This window comes from Tetrao urogallus (genome assembly GCF_951394365.1).
Source record: "Tetrao urogallus genome assembly, chromosome: 10".
In the NCBI taxonomy this organism is placed as follows: domain Eukaryota; kingdom Metazoa; phylum Chordata; class Aves; order Galliformes; family Phasianidae; genus Tetrao; species Tetrao urogallus.
Window position 1 is genome coordinate 17117039 of NC_136823.1, and position 19731 is coordinate 17136769.

General features: G+C 39.1%; 1 protein-coding gene across 1 annotated transcript in view; it reads right to left on the reverse strand.

Annotated features, from left to right (window-relative positions):
• Positions 1-3059: 3059 nt before the first annotated feature.
• Positions 3060-19731, reverse strand: part of LOC306950188 (contactin-3-like) — a gene marked incomplete at both ends in the record, with an annotated part of 69452 nt that continues 52780 nt past the window's right edge. The window contains 12 exons of the mRNA XM_079540358.1: positions 3060-3160; positions 3739-3907; positions 5537-5649; positions 8269-8455; positions 8832-8947; positions 9091-9325; positions 10177-10247; positions 10824-10973; positions 11066-11224; positions 12330-12447; positions 15695-15870; positions 17294-17421. Coding sequence (XP_079396484.1) covers positions 3060-3160; positions 3739-3907; positions 5537-5649; positions 8269-8455; positions 8832-8947; positions 9091-9325; positions 10177-10247; positions 10824-10973; positions 11066-11224; positions 12330-12447; positions 15695-15870; positions 17294-17421 — 1723 coding nt within the window. The remainder of the gene's footprint in view (positions 3161-3738; positions 3908-5536; positions 5650-8268; positions 8456-8831; positions 8948-9090; positions 9326-10176; positions 10248-10823; positions 10974-11065; positions 11225-12329; positions 12448-15694; positions 15871-17293; positions 17422-19731) is intronic.

A 19731-nucleotide genomic window follows, 5' to 3' on the forward strand; every position in this document is an offset into this window, starting at 1 on the left:
TGTTTTCCAAAATATCCCACGCGGTTTCCCTCACAGCATCCAACTGAGAGTTTCTGGGGAACTGCTTGAAAGCCTCCAGTGAGCCTCGATGTTGCACTAGGACTGCTAGTAAGCTTGGTGCAATGTCCCAGCACTGCAAACCTCACCTCATCCAAGTGATGTTATTCATGTTTTTTCATTATTGCTTAATCTGATTTATTGTTTTTTTCCCCCTGGATTGAATTCCTGAACTTGCTGAGTGACAGAAACTGCTCTGGAGAAGTCAACGAGAGGTAGGCTGGCTTTGGGAACTCATGTTATCTCTTAATGACTCTTTATGTTTTCCTTCAATATTTTCCCAGTAATTACTTTTTTTTTCCTGACTCTCCCTGGAGTATTAAGTCAGTCTTATTATCACAATTAAATATTAACTGAACTGAAATGAGATTAGGAACAGAGGTCATCTTAAAGGAAGGCTAATGTGAATACAGGATGAAATACAGAGCAAGGCCATGTGTCTAGCTACAGTGATCTGGAAAAGAAACCATGCTTTACTCAAGAAAAATGGTTTTGGTCTTGTTTATAAGTGTATATGCATGTTGGGATTATTATTAGTCCTTATTGCAGCATCTGGATCAGCTCCTTTCATGTAGGTTAGGTGATAGCCAGGTATTCCATGCTTTGGAAGCTTAAAATATGGTTTCTGCTCTGCTCATGTTCCCACTGAGCGGGTTTTAGTGCTAGGAAGTCACCAGCTTTATGGGAAACTGCAGTATGTGACAAATAGGCAATTTGCAGGGGAAAAAGCACCATGCAATTTAATGATAAATAGTGATACACTAAATAAATTATTTAAAAGAACCAACTCTTCTTTAATATAATTACATTCTATTTCATTTCTGAGGAGAGGAAGCAGCCTAGTTGGGTAGACAGGAAACCAAGCCAAGGAAAGTGAGGTGGGTTTTCATCTGTCAGGATGCAGAACTATGGGCAGAGGCAGAGCTCAGCAGCTGTAGCCCTTACTCCTCCTCTCCTTCTGGCCTTCCTTTCTGTAGAAGCAGGCCTGGGTATACAGGTGAGGATTTTAATGGCAGCAGAACTGCTGAGAAGGAAACCGCTCCTGTCCTGCCATGAAGCATCAGGAAGCAGAAATGTTCTGAGGAGCACAGACAAGGATTTTAGTTGCAGTGAATCCCCATGTGCAAGTATATAATATACGGACATGCAATAATATCTGAAACAGTCTTGTATCCCTCTATGTAATAAATATTTTATTAGAATAGAAAAATGCATACAGATAACCATAGGATACACACACAACTGGAAGTTTAAGGAGAAATTTTAAACTTTTCAATATGAAACAAGGTACTCGGTACATATCTCATGGAGATATATAACTAGAAATTAAATAATACACGGTAATAGCATGAAAATGGCAATACAGGAATGTGAACTGCAATTCTGTGAAACAAGAATAGAAAGATTCACCCTTTGTTGCAGGAAACAGAACTATATACTTACTAGTAACCCCTGTTTTCCATCTCCCACCCTCCCCCCTATTTGCAAGTGTCTGAAAACATCACTGGTTAGCCACATTGAAAAGCAACTAGCCATTTATAACTATATATTTACAGTATATACAGATCTTGCTTACTTCAACAGCTAGCACTATTTTCATCTGGATGTGATGCTGATCTATTTGAATGCATATCAAGGTATTTCTATAGTGTTATCACGATACCTTTAATCCTGGTTCTTCATGTTTGTGTGCTCTCATAATCTCGTGAGATAAAAATGAAGGTCTTTAAGATATGCTTTATGTCACATGAACACTTGCTGTACCATGGATGTGTCCAACAGGCTGACTGGTCTAAATTCACAACGGTGAAAGTCGGATATACCAGGTTTAAGGTATTGCTATGAAAGAAAGCATGGATTTCACTGTAGCGCGCTTGAGAACCTCGATGTATTTTTAAAATTATAAGCTATAGTATTGCCATAAACTTACTAGAATTAGATGATAGCAATGGGGTGTATTAGAGTGCCGGACCAGGTGAAATAGTCTGAATGGATTAAAGAGCAGCTGGAAGGAGAATTATGGATGTATTATTGAATTTACAGCGCGTGCGGTGCAGCAGACAAGGTAATTTTGGGCTGCATATTTGGAAGCACCACACCACAAGGTAGGAAGATGGTAGCAGTTCCTTTTCATAAGGCCGTGGTGCAACTGCATTTCAGTAATGCTTACAAATGGGCACTTGTGTCAGTGAAACACACTGATAGGAGTTCAGAGAAGGGGACAATAAGAATGATCACAACTCGGTTATGAATAAAGGATCCGGTTACTGAATATAAGGTAAGGATGTGGGGAAATTACCTTAGAAGTGATTAAGAGGAAGGTCAAGTGCTGGAAAGAGTAGTAGCAGATGTACGCTGGGATAGAAGAGAGCTTTCTTTGAAACGTGGCTGTGAGCTCATTTAGAAGCAGTGGAAGCCCTGCCTCCAGACACCCCAATGTGGACTGTGCAAAACTAACATTAATACTGCGACTTCTCTAACTTTCAGCTTTGATTTCTTGCTAGATTTAGAATAACTTCTGTAAAGGGCAGCAAGCCACTGACACTGTCTTAAAGAACTGCCAAGTTCATGTTTTCCACTGCTTGAAACTGCATGCTCTGCTCTCAGCTTTCATATGTAGAATGATGTTATCATAATACTGTAAAATATACTCAAAACAATTCATTGTCACTGTAAAAACTGAGTTTTTCATAGAGCCAAGCTCTTCCTTGTAACTGATCACAGTGCCATTTCAACTCTCTTCTTACATTGTAGCTGAAGTACATAATATGTAAACTCCTTTGGTTCAAGTATTAAGGCATTTCAGACTCCTTTTTAAAGGATTTGCTAAACTTTACATGGTATTTTTTAATTCATCCTACAGTGAAATAGAAAGAATTTAAAAACATGTCAGAAGAAAAACATGCATTAACCACTGCAGCTTCTTTGTTTTTTTAAGAAAAAGCACTTTTCTGTAATAACTGATTGATAATTTGTTTCTTCTAGCAAATGAAAATGCAGCATCACAACACTGAATTAAGAGTGAAGGAAAACACTGTCGATAAAATGCCAGATAGACTGTAGATGTTCAAGGTTGATGGACCAGAGCCTCTTGCATCCATACCTGTGACAGATGAAAAAGGTCAGGATTAAATGAAAGCATGACTATCTGTTGTGTCAAATCATTACTCTTTTACTAGATACTAAGCAGAAAAAACCTACTTTCATTGTTTATTTTTGATAACCGATGAAAATGTAGAAATATTAAATATTTTTAAGCTACAGAAATGCACTGCAAAATATTTAAGCTATATCAATGGTCTTTACTGTCAAGATGACCACAAAAAGAGAAAAAGTAAAAAATGTTGTTTAATACCAATTTACATGGTAATTTACCAGTTCAGTAGAATGAAGTTTGTCATGCATAAAGGCAGGAAGACTGTTAATTGCTTTTCTTTTAAATATCTTATTACCATACTTCATACACGCTTTCAATTTTTGTTTTCCCATCAATAAGGATTCAATTCCTGTACAGAGAACCTGTGACAACTGCCTGGTGTCAGCTGCACATTTACTAATGCATCACTATGCAAAGGCAGAGACGTGTCTCTGTATTGTGGGTGGTACAATGGAGGTTATGATAGTGGTTGAGGACTGAACATAAACACATGACAAAACAACAGCAGTTCAGCTTCAACGTACTAGCTAATCTGGGAATCAGGATCTGATCACTGCTAGTGCCATCTCCACCTTCAGTTGTTGCTTTTACTTCTATAATGTAATCTTCATTAAACTGGAGCAGAAGTTCAGCTGTTGTTTTGTCTGTGTTCAGCACATTCATATTGTTCTGACTGCTTGTCCTGTACAGAACCTGCAACAAAAGCAAACAGCATCTTTAGAAAATCCATAGTGCAATACTTCTTCCAGTAGGAGCTGGCATGCAATTTTTATTTATGTTTCTTGGATAAAAGATTTTGGTCTTAAGAAGGCATGATGAGAGAAAAAGTCTAATTTCTGGTTAACATGACAGGGCACAATTACGTTCAGTACCGAGAGGAGTAGTGCAAGAAGTGAACATGGATGAAAGTATTTTACTAACTTTAATCTGAAATGGCAGAATCTGTGATAGAATATTCTGCTGACTGTTGAGTATTGTCATCATGTACTGTTTTTTAAATTACCCCTCAATTTGGAGTCTGTCGTTATCTAGATTAACTGATTATGCCAATGCACAGTATGGGAAAGAGAGAACTAGTCAGAATGCGAAAATTATGGAGCTGTGTTGGAAGATGTTCCACAAGTGCTAATTGAATTAGTCTGTCATTACTGTTAATTACAGAAAGTGTCCTGTTTTAAACACCAGGAGCTGCATTCAGTCAGAAGCCTCCAGCAAGAGCAATACCAGCTTCTCTTCTGGTCTTAGATCCAGTGCACACTCCTGGCAGAGTTCTACAAACTTGACAAGCAGGTGAGTCGGGGGTTTCCCCCATGCAGTGTGAAACTATAATGGCAACAGTAACGGATGGCAAAAAATGCAAGGCCACTGGAATGACTTAATGATGATCCATCACCAACCCAGGATCCTGAATCCATCTAAATGACAGCGGCCTCTCAGTACCTTCCAGCTCTGTGCTACACGCTGCCACCCTCGGGCCATGCTCCCTAATGCCATGCTGTGCTGAAAAAAGCTCTGAGGGACACAACCATCTGGCTGCCTTCCACAACGCCCGCGCTGCGGCTGCTCTGCTGCTTTCAATGTCATTTGTTGGATATTCTGCTTGACAAACCAGCTTTCTGTTAACTGCAGTGCCCTTGCTTCTAGGGATAAAAAATGACACCCCTAAATGCTTTTACTTGGGTAAAATTAACCAGCATTATCAAAATTGAGCTTATTGGTGTGTTTTTCAGAGAAACCTGAGAATGTTGTGGGAGACAAAGCACGCAATTTGGAACTGTATGCTGGATTCCTTTTTTTTGGCCACCTCCTGTGAAACCAGGTAAGCTTTCAACATTTATTTCTTGACAGCACACCCCAGAACAATGCATAATCACATCTACATGTAAACTTTTATACAGGTAAGTGTCACATGAGGGGTCCAGCTGTACACTGATTAAGAACTTTCTCAGCAATTCTCATAAGCATAAATGATGTATTTAAATACTTGTATGTTTGTGCACTGACCAGCTCTGAAATAGATGTAGCAATGTAACTTTTAAGAGAGGGAGCAAGTCGCACAGAAGTAAGAAGAAAAAGATTTAAGAATATCAATTTCATGCCTGCTGCTAAAAAAATCTACTTAGCCAGCAATAGAAAGCATCAGTGTACCATTACTGGGGAAACGACTATGGTTTGTGAGACAGTCTGAATATGATTTCAATGTACAAAAATGAGACAGGTCTGAAATGTGCAAGGCAGGAAGTTTAGAGGATGCAAACTTGCTTCCAGATTCTCCTATAGTTGTTTTTTAGGTTGTTGTTGTTGTTTTTTTTTTTTGCTTACCTTATACCCAGTCACCTCAGACTCATTCTCCATGGCTCTTACTTCTTCCCAGTTGAGGATGACTCTGGAGTCAGTAACGTTCCACACAACGTTTCCTGGTGGCTGACTGGGTGCTTTGAATACATAATAAAAGCATGACTTTAATTTAATCAGCATTAGTGATTTATCCTACAGTAGGAAATAACAGTTCAGGTAATTGATTGTCAGTACATGTCGGATGTAAAAGCAAGTCGAATACAGCCTCATCATTTGTGCACTTTATGGTTCAGAGAATAAATTGGAAAAACAGAAGGAAAAGAAAACAACAGCAAATAAATGTTATTTCTGAATTTGCATTATCTGTTGATGGTGTTTCATTAAACGCAGTCAAACAAAAGCATTTCTTAGGACACGGGTGATCAATTAGCACATGCTCTAATGAAACCAATGATGATAACAGACATTTCCTATTTGTAGTATGTTTTCAAGAATAAGTAAACACTCCACAATAAATTTAGTCTTAGTGAATATTCAAACCAATGTGCTATGCTGATTTACTTTAACATGGCTGAAATATAAAAGGTGACAAGATTTTTTTGTTCTTCTCTTGAGGCATGATTTTGAAATGCAGTCTGTATGGTTTCACTAGTAGCAGTTGGAACAATTAACAGGCTTTAGCTAAGCAAATCTTTTGGTTTTTTTTTTTTTTTTTTTTTTTTTTTTTTTTGTGGCAGTGTTCATTAACAACCTGAGTTGTTTTCGAAGGGAGTGCTATGCTTGTGGCTGTATCCTTCAATGGAAAGGTGAAGTACAAACCTGTTCAAGATGCTTCAATGTGACTTCCCACAAAGTGGATCATGCTGCAAACCACTCAGCCATTAAAATATTTCTAAATGTGTTAAGGAAAACAATTTACTGTTGCTGTCACCTAGTGGAGGCTATTGCTGCTTAGGTGGACTGCTCCAAAGCTTTGATGCTGAAGGAATCCACTGTTAACAACTAACAGTGCTTTAAGAGTTTGTGCTGGCGCTCGTGCTTGTGGCTTTTTTTTTTTCCTTCCTTTTATTTTTAAGCTCATTTGCATAGGTAGTTCCATTAGCAGTCAGATCATAAAGCACCTGATTATAGAGCACAGCGCTGTATGGACACAAAATGTGAGGCTAAGATATAAAATAACTGAAGTCTAACAACTATTCAAAGATTTATTCTTCTGCAGTATTTGCCTTGTTCTATATACTAAATGGGATTCAACCTGATGCACTAATAGCTAATTTCTGTAAATGTAACAGAAGATTGTTTTTCTCCTGAGATTTGAATATTATAACAGATAAAATAGTTTACACACTCAGATATTAAAGCTGAATTTGAGAGAAATGAGTCACTCTCTTAAATCCAAAACAAAATATTGTCATCTAAAAAAATGAAGAATAATTACATAGAAACTGTAAGCCTCTATCTACCACCTGACTTACAGAACGGATTCAAAAGGCTCTGCTTTGCTTCAGCTACCCAAATCTCCAATAATCTTCAAATTTGCAATAGACAATACCAAACTATTATGTCCAGTATGAAGTGTGCAAATAGCTACACTGATTTCTCTAGGACTCATTAGATGCTTAAAGTTAGTCACTCACACTAATATTTCTCTTAATTACAGCTGACAGACAGAACAGTTTGTTGTAAGACCTCCTGAACATGAAATAATAGCAATATCTCACCTTGTAAACTCAGGCGAAACCTCCACAATTAAGTGCAATTTTATACAACAAAATATCTAAGACTAATTTGGGAAAACAACTAGTGTCAGAGACAAGTTGCAGACTATGAGGTCATCACAGTAATGGGAAGTTACTGTGTAATGTAATTAATGTATTTAAACCCCAGTAAATTAAATTAATTTGAGTGAGGTCATCTGTGCTTGCTTCTGCATATGAAGTTATTGTGAAATTACAGTTTCATAATATTGACGATACAACTCCTTTCAGCAGAAGGACATGAATGACTGTTCCAGGGAGGATGACCTTTTATACAGATATAATTGTCTGTTCTTGTGAATCTGGAAGAAATACTTCAAAACTGATTATCCTGATTTTGAGTTGTATTTACAAAGCAAGAGCACATTAAATATATTAGAAAAATTAGTGCAGTCTTTGACAATCTGCTCACCAGCTTAATTTCTCCTTTTTGTAATAGGAAAGGGGCCTCTTGTGCAACTTGATTAGGGGAGAACAATGGACGTGAATGATTATTTTGCATGAATAGTGTGAGGATGATTCAAATGCCATGCCCTGGAGAACTTAAAGATGTTCTAAAACCCTGAGAAATTCAATAATCACTATTTTTCTTTCAAGTAACAGAATTTTTTCTTTTTCACAGAGTCACAGAATCACAGAATTGTAGGGGTTGGAAGGGACCTCCAGAGATCATCGAGTCCAACCCCCCTGCCAAAGCAGGTTCCCTACACCAGGTTACATTCCTTAAGTCACTAAAAGAATAATAAAGTTTTTATGCAGAAATGATCTTACCTCAGCTCTGTTGGCATGGATGAGTTTTAAGTACTCATTCTGCTAAAATAGCAGAGGGCAAAAACTTGAGGATCTATGCTTGATTTAGTTGCCCAGCTCTTCTATTCTTTATGAAGATTTAGGTCGCTTACGTGCATCGTGATTCCCACTAATGTGTCTATTCCTCACTGGCCTGCAAATGCTCACACACCATCACGTGCCTCCCCACTTTGTATCTGTGATACTTACGTGTCTTCTTTGTGGTAGCATTCACTGTGGCACTGAAGGGACCTGCTCCAGCACTGTTGTAGGCACGGACAGCTGTGTAGTATGCTAAGTTGCTCTTCAAACCTGTTATTCTTATTGAAGTTTCATTCCCTGCAGCTTTAACTCTGTTTGAAGATTCTTCTTTTCCTCCATTATTCCAGTACCTCACCTAGTAGATATAAAACAAAGCTACTTAAAATGTTGGATAAACATTCAATTCCCTGCAACAGCATTGCATTCGACTCCTTCGGGTGCATATCCCTCGGCTGAAAAAGGTAGAAATATATTAAAGTTTCCAAAATGTGTACACTATTTCAACAAAATTTGCTCATCCATCTGCCTTTCATGCTTGTTGCCCTTTTGACAGCAGAAAAAGCAGAACTGAAGCATTAGATTTTGCTCAAATTAAAAAATGACGACCAGAAGAAAATCACTGCTTCATCTACAAAGTAAACAAGTTAGACTTGTCTGGCATGAGCTATGTGTGTGAAGGCATTCTGGATCGTGGCGTTTTAGAACAAGAGGAGCATTTTAAATGATGTTACCTCATAGCCCAGTAGTCTTCCACTACTCATCTTCCAGGGAATGGCATTCCAGGAGACTTCGATGACAGAGGAGGACAGGCTTGTCACAGACACACCAGTGGGGGCTACAGTAGGCTCTGTAATTGGAAATCAGCACTGGAGAGATGAGCAGCATATATGATGGTGCAAATAAATATGTTCGAGTTGACCTCAGTTCTATCAACTGTTGCTATATTCATTCATAAAACATCTCATTAAACATAAGCAGAAAATCACATACCTTCTTCAGCTGAAAAAACAGTGGTTATTGAACTGAATGGCCCTTCTCCTTTATTGTTATAGACACCAACTTTGACTTCATATGGTGAAAATGGCAAGATGCTTTCATTCCTGAAGACATATCTGGGCGTGTCAGGAGAGGTGACTACAGTCTGTATCCACGTTGTGGTGCCAAAGGGGCGAAAAGCAACGACGTATCCAAATCCTTCTCCATTTTGCAGCTCCTCAGGGATGGGCTGTGAGAAAAGCAATCAGTGACAGAAGCCCATGATGTTACATACCACACTGGAAAAGCTTTGAAGGAAGAAAGCATCACTGTGATGTAATGCATGCGACTGTAAACTGGTTCTGGTCTGCATTTGGGATCACTGCATCAACAAATAAAGTCTGGTGCAGTAGAGTGAAATGCTTTCATTTGAAACTATCTGCACATCAAGAAAAGAGCAACTCCCCCAAACATTTCTTGTTCTCCAGTAAGTACATTGCTTTAAGACACTTCAGTAAACATATCTTTTCAATTTCTGGTCACAATTCATAGTACATAAATAATACCAAAGAATTGAGCACTATCTTCGCAAGGTATCTGTACCTTCCCCTGATGTGATTTGATTAAGTAACAACATAGAGTTGCTAATATCAGTAAGAAATAGCATGGTAACATTTTTTAACTCATTAACAATAGGATACATTAAAGTAGTATCTGATCTGTTAGCACATACACGGAGAGTTAATGGTAGAAAAGCACAAACTGGGAAGCTGCACTGAGCTGCGTAACACTTTGGCTTAACCTTAGAGCAACAACCAACCCTTCCATTTCCCATCCCTCCCCGCCCCCTTTTGCCTTGACAACTGTTTGAGAGCATAAGTAATCACCTTAGACAAGCTAACTGAATTTCTTACTGATTGCAGTCTAACAGTAGCAAGTTAAAGAGGGAAGGCAAACGTGCATAGCTCACATTACAGAATGTTACCGAGCACATATACATCCTAGATGAGAAGCTGCTGCAGCCAGGAAAATTCATCTTTAAAGAAGCGTTTCAATGAAAACAACCATTCTCTGAAGAAAACTGCTTGCCAGAAAACTTACATCCCATGTTATGACCAGTTCAGACCTGCTGCCGCCTCCCCCACTGACTTCAGCTGGGGGAATTTCAGGAACTGTGAAAAAGAAACGTACAGCTGTCTACGCCGTGTCAATAGATGAGATGATATCACAAGTTAACCTCATTCTCTGGAGCTAACCCTCTAGTTTTCCTGTTTCTTTTGCCAATTGAGACAAGTGCTTTAGAACCTGCATGGGGTGGACAGGTTCTTTTTGAGCATTTGCAGAACCCTGTATGCTCTGCTTTGAATGTTTATGAGCATCTAAAAATCAGTGGCATGCTTCCAGTTTTCAACAGGACTAACTTACTTATCCCAAGTAACATCCGGGATTTCAATCAAGTCTTTCTGAGCAGAAAACTGTCAAAACTCATCTCTTCCCCATTCATTAAGATCTTCAGACTGTGCAGCACTGACTGAACAGAATTTGCCATGCTAAGAACAGCTGAAATGTATTTGGATATGTGGACATAAACTGTCCCAAAGCTAAACACAAATACTAACAAACTAGTTACAGACTTTAACTTTTGATGACAATTCCAAGTTTAATTGAAATGAGCCAAAAACATGATTATTTTTTTTTTTAATATATTCAAGATGCTGAATTAAAGACAAATAGAAGAACCCACTAACCTGCCTCTTCAGTTCTTACTTTTTCTGAGGGTAAACTAGGTTCTCCACCTCCTATTTTGTTACTGGCAACTACACGAAATTCATATTCCACCCAAGGATTTAAATCCACCACTGTGGTTGTGAATGTATTTCCATCAATCACATCTGGAACTATTAATTAAAAAAAAAAAAAATAATTAAGAAGCTAGTGTATCCTGGCCAGGCATATTTCACCAGAACCTGTGACAAGAAATGTGTATTACCTGTGGTAACTCGCTGCCAGCCAACTGAAAAAGGTGTTCTTGCTTGTACAGTGTAAGCAGTCACTGGGCTGTGATTGTCTGTGCCTTCCTGCCAGGAGATCTGAGCTGTAGTATCAGTTACTTCATCCACCCTCACGTGTTCAGGGGGCCCAGGTGAGCCTAGGAAAAGATTGAAAAATAGGTGGTGTTCAGTAAAACCAGTACCCTGGAAATCACTAATACTACAGTAAGGATTCCCATTCTATTAAGAGAAGAAGATAACGTTTAGATTAGGATAAATATTTATTAACATTAATTATACTTGCATCTGATAATGTAATTCTGAAATAGGAACCCTGAACTATTACACAGATTACAGGTTTAGTTCACCAATCTCTGTTCAGCATGATTCCTCTTTCCATTCCACATTATCTTTTACTTTGGTCCTTGATGTTCTCTTTTAATCTACTAATGTGTCTTTGTAGTCTGCCTACTTGTTATCTACAGCTGTTTTAGTCTATGAAGCACTGTAGCAATTCTTCATCAGAACATCTGAGCAGCACCACAAGCAACAATTCCATCAGGCAAATGTTCTGCTGCATTCTGGAAAAATCCTGATTCTGGGCAGCCTAGCAAAAATGCTGTTTCTGTCTTATCTGCACCAGCAAACAGGTGATATAACTAACAGTACAAAGGCAGTTATAAAATACCTGGTATATTTTGAAATACATTGAATAAATCTTGATTGCATCATGTTGATTTCTGGATTACTGCTTTTCTTTTGCTATAAATGTAATCATCAACAATGAAAGCTATAATTCATGCTTAGCTCCGCAAGCAATCCTGCTCAGGAAAAAGAAAGGAAATAAAGAAATAACCCTGCATTATATAATTTGAATTCCTGTGTGTCTCCAGGACAAAGCCCTTCCAACACTTTGGCAGCAGACGCCCATTTCCCAGGAAGGATGCTGGACCATGAAGTCACCATTTAGCAGACACAGCAACAACATCACAGCTGTCAGTACTGAACTCCACTCATCAGTGGCTTGAAGGACTGTCATAAGAAAAGATATTATGCCATGATTTATTATATTCTTCAGTTTTTATTTTTTTTTTCTGTGAAGAAGCAAGTTTCATCCAAAACCGAGCCTAACTTCAATGCAGAATCACGTAATTCAAGTCATAGGTGAACAGGTTTTGTAATCTGCACCATAAACTGTTTCTGCAATCTACAGCACACAACGGTAAGAAAACACAATTCATGATAACTGAAGCTGAAATTTACCTCGTACTATAAGGTCAGCTGCAGATGCCACACTGTCTACTTCTGTCTTCACCATACAAACGTATTTTCCACTGTGTTTCAGCTGGATGTTTCTAATCATCAAATCTCCTGATGCACTCTGTCAAAATACAAAGTTGTTAAATGAATTAGCATGTTATTTAATATTCAGCTCACGTTTTGGAAGTGGAGAAATTATCACTCCGAATATATAAAGTTTAAGATAAACTAGATAAATAAACTTCATATTAAAGTTGTCCCAAAATTAAAGAGGCAGTGCAGCAGGTTATTACCCAGCAGCTGCTCCGTGCTACATGGCTATAAGCACTCTCCTAGCAGACAGGAGTTAGTGCCTGTACCTGCATGAGAAGCAAGCTGCAGCACAGGTGCCCAGCACTGGGAACACAGCTGCAGACAGCTGTTAAGAGCCACGAAGAAAGTCAGCACCCTGTGACCAACTGCTTGCCTCCAAGCCACAAGAAAGATGTGATTTCTACAGCCGCCACCCAATCTGACTTCTAGACAGAATTCATAAGTCTAGTTAGCACAGACATTCAAAGAGTTAAAACAGTTAAGCAACAAAGCCGAACCTGGTCTGTTCTGAAGGGTTAAGGATAGAATTCAGATAGGTACAGTATGAGTCCCTGGGTCAGTGTGCTGCTGAGGGCCCCTCACTGAGCACCTCGTATCCCTGGCAGTTTGTCTGGGATTTCCTTCTGCCAAGTTCCTTTGCATTGTGAGCACACTTGGATTTAAGCATTATACCTCTGCAGCTCTTTGGCCGACTGCCCTGATTTTAAGGTCCTACTTCTTTCTTTTTCATTATGCATTCAAACGTTGGTCATTTCTTTTCCTTTGTCCTCTCTCACGTTACAGCGTGGGGTTGATCAGAATCAAAGAAAGCATGCAAAAACCTTGGGTGAGTGACAGCTGTAACTCTGCACTCTTACAGACTCGGCATTATTAGTTTTCTACATTACTGAGCACTCAATCCTAAACTTCTGGTAGCCAGTTTGCTTCAAAACCTCCCCATGTGCCAGCTGAATGACTGCCTCAGCCCTGTTCACATCAAAGCTTCCAGGTGAAAAATCTGTCAGATTTCAATTTTTTTCCCTCTTTCTAATTTTCTGGAGCAGCGGTTTCAGTTGAGGACAGAACCATACGTCCTTTGCAGGTATTCACAGCGCTCCAACCACGACTGATTCTTGAGAACTCAGTGATTTGGGAGAAAGGGCAGACATGATTGCTGTGATCTCCAAAAAACAGAAGTTAACAATCTTCCCAACCCTCTGCCTTTAGCAGTTAATTATTTTTTATGCTCACACAAATTGTTTCCGCTTGGATCCTTATATTTCAAGAATGATTTGTTTTCATGAAGATTGCCGTCATCTCAGATAAATCTCTAACTATATGCAAATCAGCTGTGCCATTTTGTCACAAGTATTTCTTTTTGAGCTTGAGTTTCATTCACTCATGTCAACACCTGCAATTAATGTGTAGGATGAGCATTAGGAAGTCTCACGTAGAAGCTGAAAAAACTTTGCCTGCTTCCCTTCCAAGTGTGATAATATAAATAAAATGCCAGGTCTTCTTTAAAAACAAGGATGTAAACATTTAGAGGACAATCCAGCACTGGTTGCCTCCAGTACCCTAAAAGTTAAGATGAAGGCAATCTAAAATCCATCTAACTTGATTGGAAGTGGATATTCAGGAAACGACCAGCAACAACAACGGATGCACACAAAGCAAATCATGTTCTACATGAACTAATTGTAGCAAACTACATTTAAATAAACCATCTAAGCAGAGGGACCATCAAATAGAATAATTTTACTGAAACATAAAGCTCTGAAATATTAACACCGTCTTTAAACTATTTGTGGGTGCTTTGCAGGAGCATCCTGAAGTACTGAGGGGAAGATGTGCAGCAGCAAAAAGCTCCAACACAGAAGACACTCAGCTCCCATGGCTCTGCTGACCATCAGCAGTGCCCACATTCTTGCCTAGCCAGATTAAATCACTGTCAGTGTGGACAAGTCCAGGTGACAGTAAGGCCACTTTCCTTTCTCAATGCTGCACAGAATAGCAATAAGCAGAAGTGCACACACAGTATAAACATCTTGCTGGAATAGCTTTTGCTTTTCCTGACTGCATGATGATTTCAGCCATTGCTGGCCTGTATGAATATGCAGGTGATACCAAAAGCAATTTAAAGGAAATCTGTTCTGAACTCTGAAATCTGCTTGGTTTGCCTATAAATCATTTATCTGACAAAAAAGTACAGTACAACAGTGATACATCCTATATTTTTCTAACCATCTGGAAGACCAGGATATGGTGCCATAACATTCCCACTAACCACTACATGTCAGGGATCTCAAGCATGCATGGCAGGGACTGCCAAAATATCATTACACAGATCTCCATCCACTAAAAAATCATTTTCCTTATGCCATGTTTATTAACAAAGCTGAAGTTATGCACAGATAGTTCCATTGAACAAATATGCACTGGAAGGCTTCTTACTGGGATTAAGTTATTCCGTCAACCTTGGTGGGATCCAGACAAGCTCACATAATAGTTCTCAGTTTCTCCTAGTTACCTATGGAGTTTTTCCATCGAGGAGGTTCAGTCCCCTTTTCCAATCAAGTAAGACTTTAAAAAAAGTCACCTAAACCTCAGTATTCCATAACTACCCCTGGTTCTATGCCATACAACAAACTCCCAGGTAAGATGTTCTAGAGTCAGAAGTCTGAGTTACTCGATACTCTGAAATTTCTTTCACAACTGGTTGAGAAGTTTCCATGAAATCCTTTTTTTTTTTTTTTTTTTAAAGTTTTTTTGTTTTGTTTTGTTTTGCTTTGTTGTTTTTGTTTTTTCTTTTTCATGTGGGGAAAAGAGAAGCATGGCCTCCCTCTGTCACAGAATCGCCAGGGTTGGAAGGGACCTCCAGGACCTCCCCTGTCACCAGGGGAGACATAAAGAGAGAAGTGAGGGAAACACCAGGGGTACAAGAGCAGGAAAAATTAGATAGATTTTTGTTTTGTTTTGTTTGCTTTTAGGCTGGAGCTCTCAAAGTCTGAAACAAGTTCCTCAATCTGTCATTGCTATGTTTCATTTCCAAGGAAAATCATGTAGGGCCAGAAGCAGAGACAGAGGTAGGCACTTAGAAAACTTCAGGTCTAAAATTTGAGATGTCTGCATACCAGATCATGTGCTGCAGGGTAGCTCAATGAATGACTTCTCTGCAGCAAAGACCACCACATTCCATACACCCAAAAGAGAAGAAAAAACCTTCACAGTGTTGGAAAGAGTAAGCGAGCCTGTCTGTGCTGCATACATCTGTAAGACAAGCGTTCACAACTTACCCCTCCAACCTTCTCAAAATGAGAGGCATCTTTTTTGAAGTCGGTGAGTGTCCCATTGAAATACCACGTGAAGCTGATATCCAGTATAGGATCGTGCTGAACCTGGCAAGGCAAGATGACGCTTTCTCCAACAGTGACATCCATGTTTGAAGGTGCCAAAGTGATCCTTGTTGGCTCTGAGAGCAGAAAAATCCGTTATTGGATTTCTGTAGTACTACGACTTGTCTGCCACTAATGTTCTACCATGTTCTACAAATCTGATTAATGACAGTCACTTCAAATTATACAGCTGGACTATAAATGCTACTGACTGACCTCCCTTGTTGGAGCACTGTACTGTTGCACATTTACCAGTGGGAGTTTGTTGAAACTTAAAAAGTAGCTTTTTACCTACTGTGTACAGACCAATACACCTCACCAAGCTAAATGCACTGCAACCCACAGCAATGAAATTACCACTCAGAAGCACATGTGGTTCTCAGCAATAACCCATATGATTTGGAGCAGTGTGCTGTGGTAGCAGCCATGGGGAAGATTAAAAGGTGGGAGTGGAAGAAGGAGACAACAAAACCTGGAAACCAGAGGAAATCTATATAGGGTAGGACGTGTTGGGTATCTGGGTTTGTATATCAGATAAAACATAAATAGTGCCATTAAGAAAAGCAGCTTACAATTCCTGAATCACATGAACAGAACAAATATCATATACCATAAATACTGGAAAAATTAAATTTCCTTCTATAAATCCTCTGTACATAATTCTGTTATTTGTGCATAAAAGGGCATGAATCATTTAGAAACAGACTGAAAATCTGTAGCAGTTTCTTCACTGAATAGAATAATTCTGTTTGGATCCATGAGATGTATGGGATATGCAATGCAGTAGGATATTAGATAATTCTGCATTTGGAAAATCTTTTAGTTATTCCCATCTTTAAAAAAGAACATCACGAGAAAAGACAGTCTTCAATTAGACTTCACAAAGCACTCCTCCCCAGTCAGCATCTTAGACAGCAGCTAGCAATGGGCATCTCAGTGGAAGGGGCAAGAACTCTTTTAACAGCAATTATGTACACAATTAGCTTTTGAAAGACTTTATACTTTACTGCCTGTAGGGTCCCTGAGCACTCCTGCAGCTGGAGCTTCTTCCACATCTTTTTCCATGAGCAAATAAGTGTATAGTTCCTTAGGGCTAAAGAGATTTTTGGATTGGAATGTATAATGACCTCTAATATTTTTGGTTGGCATGAATTTCATACACTATTTTTTAACAAGTTAAACAAAAAGAAGTGCAACAAATGTGCATTGTTTACTATTCAGGTAACTAAGAGAGAGCATGGAGGAAAGTGTTCAGAACGTCCTCATCTGAGCTACCAGGACCACGAAATCTCTGTGCCAAAAGGGAGAAAATCCCTCGGGGTCTCTTTCCTCTCAACTAACCAGAGATCAATCCTTTTATTTTTATACATTCTTCAATATGTATTTTGTCACACATTTGGAGTTTGTTCAAAGCACAAATTCAGAATTCATCTAATTGCAGGCTTCTGTTGCAGTTTGCAGTTCAATGTCAACCTGAGCCTCTCTTTCCAGCCCACCTACCTGTAACTACTAAGTTTGTCGTCCCACTGGCTGTTCCAAACTGGTTTGTTGCCACACAAGTGTAGCTTCCAGCATCAACTTTGGTCACATTGGTTATTCTTAGTCCTCCATCCTTTAATAATGTGATTCTAAAAAAATTACAAAGATATTTTGAAAATCACAGCATTGTTTTGTTGACAAATGTCTGAATACTCATTTTGTTACAGTGGTATATCAAACTGCATCAATTTGCAACATGGCATTTGAAAGTTTTGATGGTATACACTGACTGTATACATGGAAAAAAACAGAACACTGGAAAAAAAAAGTTAAGCAAAGGAGACTCAAAGGAGACTCACATTACTGATAGATATGCAAGAAATCCAACATCCCAATAGTAGAGCTGAGATCCTAGACAACAGCAGGACCTAAAGGCAAGGATAATTTTAATTCCCTGTTTCTGGTCCTCTCATTTGTCATATCCTTATGTGCAGAACCTTCAACCAGCTCTTCCCTGAGATAACCTGGAGCTGCACACAGACCTGTACAACTGTACATAACTGTTCAGAATAACTGGGGAAAAAAAGGTAAGCAACAGTTTCCTGATACATCAGTCCATTTCAAAGGCATCAAATGAATCACAGTGATGCTACACTGCCAATCTCCTCGGCAGCTTAGCTAGCAGGCTGTTTGGAAATGCCCCAGACACCTCACAACCAGCTAAAGAGAATCTACAGAACAGCAAACAACTTTAATACTGGAGGCAAACCTCTAACCACATTAGTTGGCGAGTCATACGCAGTTGTCAAAGCACACATCATCTGAGAAGGCAGCAATGTCCTGGAACTTAATACTGCTATCTTCCCTTTTCCAGAAGAGTCACGAGGGTTTTGTCTTCTCGCTTGCACGTACTCCAGCATTAACCTGCTTCTTTATTCAGTACAAAATTAAATACACATCCCTGCCGTTCCTTTTATGTTTGATATACATGAGGGAAATTAGTATCAATAACTTGTCCCAACTGAGATTCGGTTCTCTATAAGAAGCAGATTAAGTCTTCAGTATTAGTGGGAATTGGGAGCACTTCCTTCTCAAAACTTGCCCCAGGCTCGGGGTAAGCAGGATGCTCAACTGAACACACAAGTTCTTTGTTCTGCCATTCACACACTGTACCTAACAGCTCCACGTGAGCAGTGCTGGGGGTGAAGCTGTGAAGCTGACCAAGGACAAGGAGAGCTTCCAGCTGCAGTGCTGGGCAGCTGGAACTGCAGGCAGGCACAGCTGGGGCACACGTTACGTGGCCGAAAGCAAGTTGGCCCTTAAAGGACATATGCTTCAGTGAACTGCACTGTCATTAACCATTTATACTGACTTATGTTATAAATAATACAACATGATGATGGCATTATTTCTTTAAGCAATGCACTGAACCCATTTTTCAGAGAATAATGATGGTGGTGAATAAGGACAGCTTAAACCAACTCTCAGACTGATGGCTTCGGTGATTTTGTCCTCAACCTTTGGCTTCCCTGATCCTCCAAAACCATCTTCACCAACCACAGAGCGCAGCAGTGGGATTTCACTGTGCCTCTGTAGTTCTGCTGCTTTCCCTTAATAGCAGGTTCACCTCATCACCAGGCCACATGGAGACTGCATTTCCAATGTCTGAAAGCAGAGCAGTCTGGATTCCTTCCACTGCTTCACTGACAGTACAAAGCTCTTAGCAATGAAAAGCACTATAAAATTAAGCTCAGCTTTTAATTGTTTCTCTTAATTATTTTGATTTTTTTGTGTGTGTTTTCTTTAAAAATGTGCTCTGACACTCAATATTGTGGTACCTGGGATATGCTTCTTTTGGGCAAAATCAATCATGAATTATGATATTCATGATATTCAAGCAAGCTATGGAGTTTTCAGACTTCCCACCTATTGGTTTATCCTACAATGGCATGCGTTGCATCACCTATTTTGAAGCAGTTCTCAGCAGAAAAGCTCCAAAAACAAACAAAAACCCAACAGCAATGACAAAGTCTTAGATCAAACAAACTATAAATAGGACTGGTATGGAATAGAAAATGTCTATCGTTTAATTAAAATGAAAGGAAAACACATTTTTACAGTGCTCTGAGCTATCTCAAAGCCTAGCTCATCTAAACCAATGAAGCAAAAGGTTTATTAAAACCAAAACAAAGGTTTATTAAAACCAAAACATAGTTTAGAATCAAGTCTTTTTTTCCGGAATGAAGAACAACCACCACCCAACAAATCAATTCTTGAAGAAAACTGACTGTCAAAATCTTTATGGCAAATTAGAAAGAGCAACTCTTTACTTTTTCAATTACAGAGCAGTAAATACAGCTCAGCTTATGTAAATGCAACACCTAGCAATAGCTCTACCACTTTCTGCTGAAAAATCAGACAAACTGAGGTGTGTTTAGTAAACCTAAAGTTATGAGATA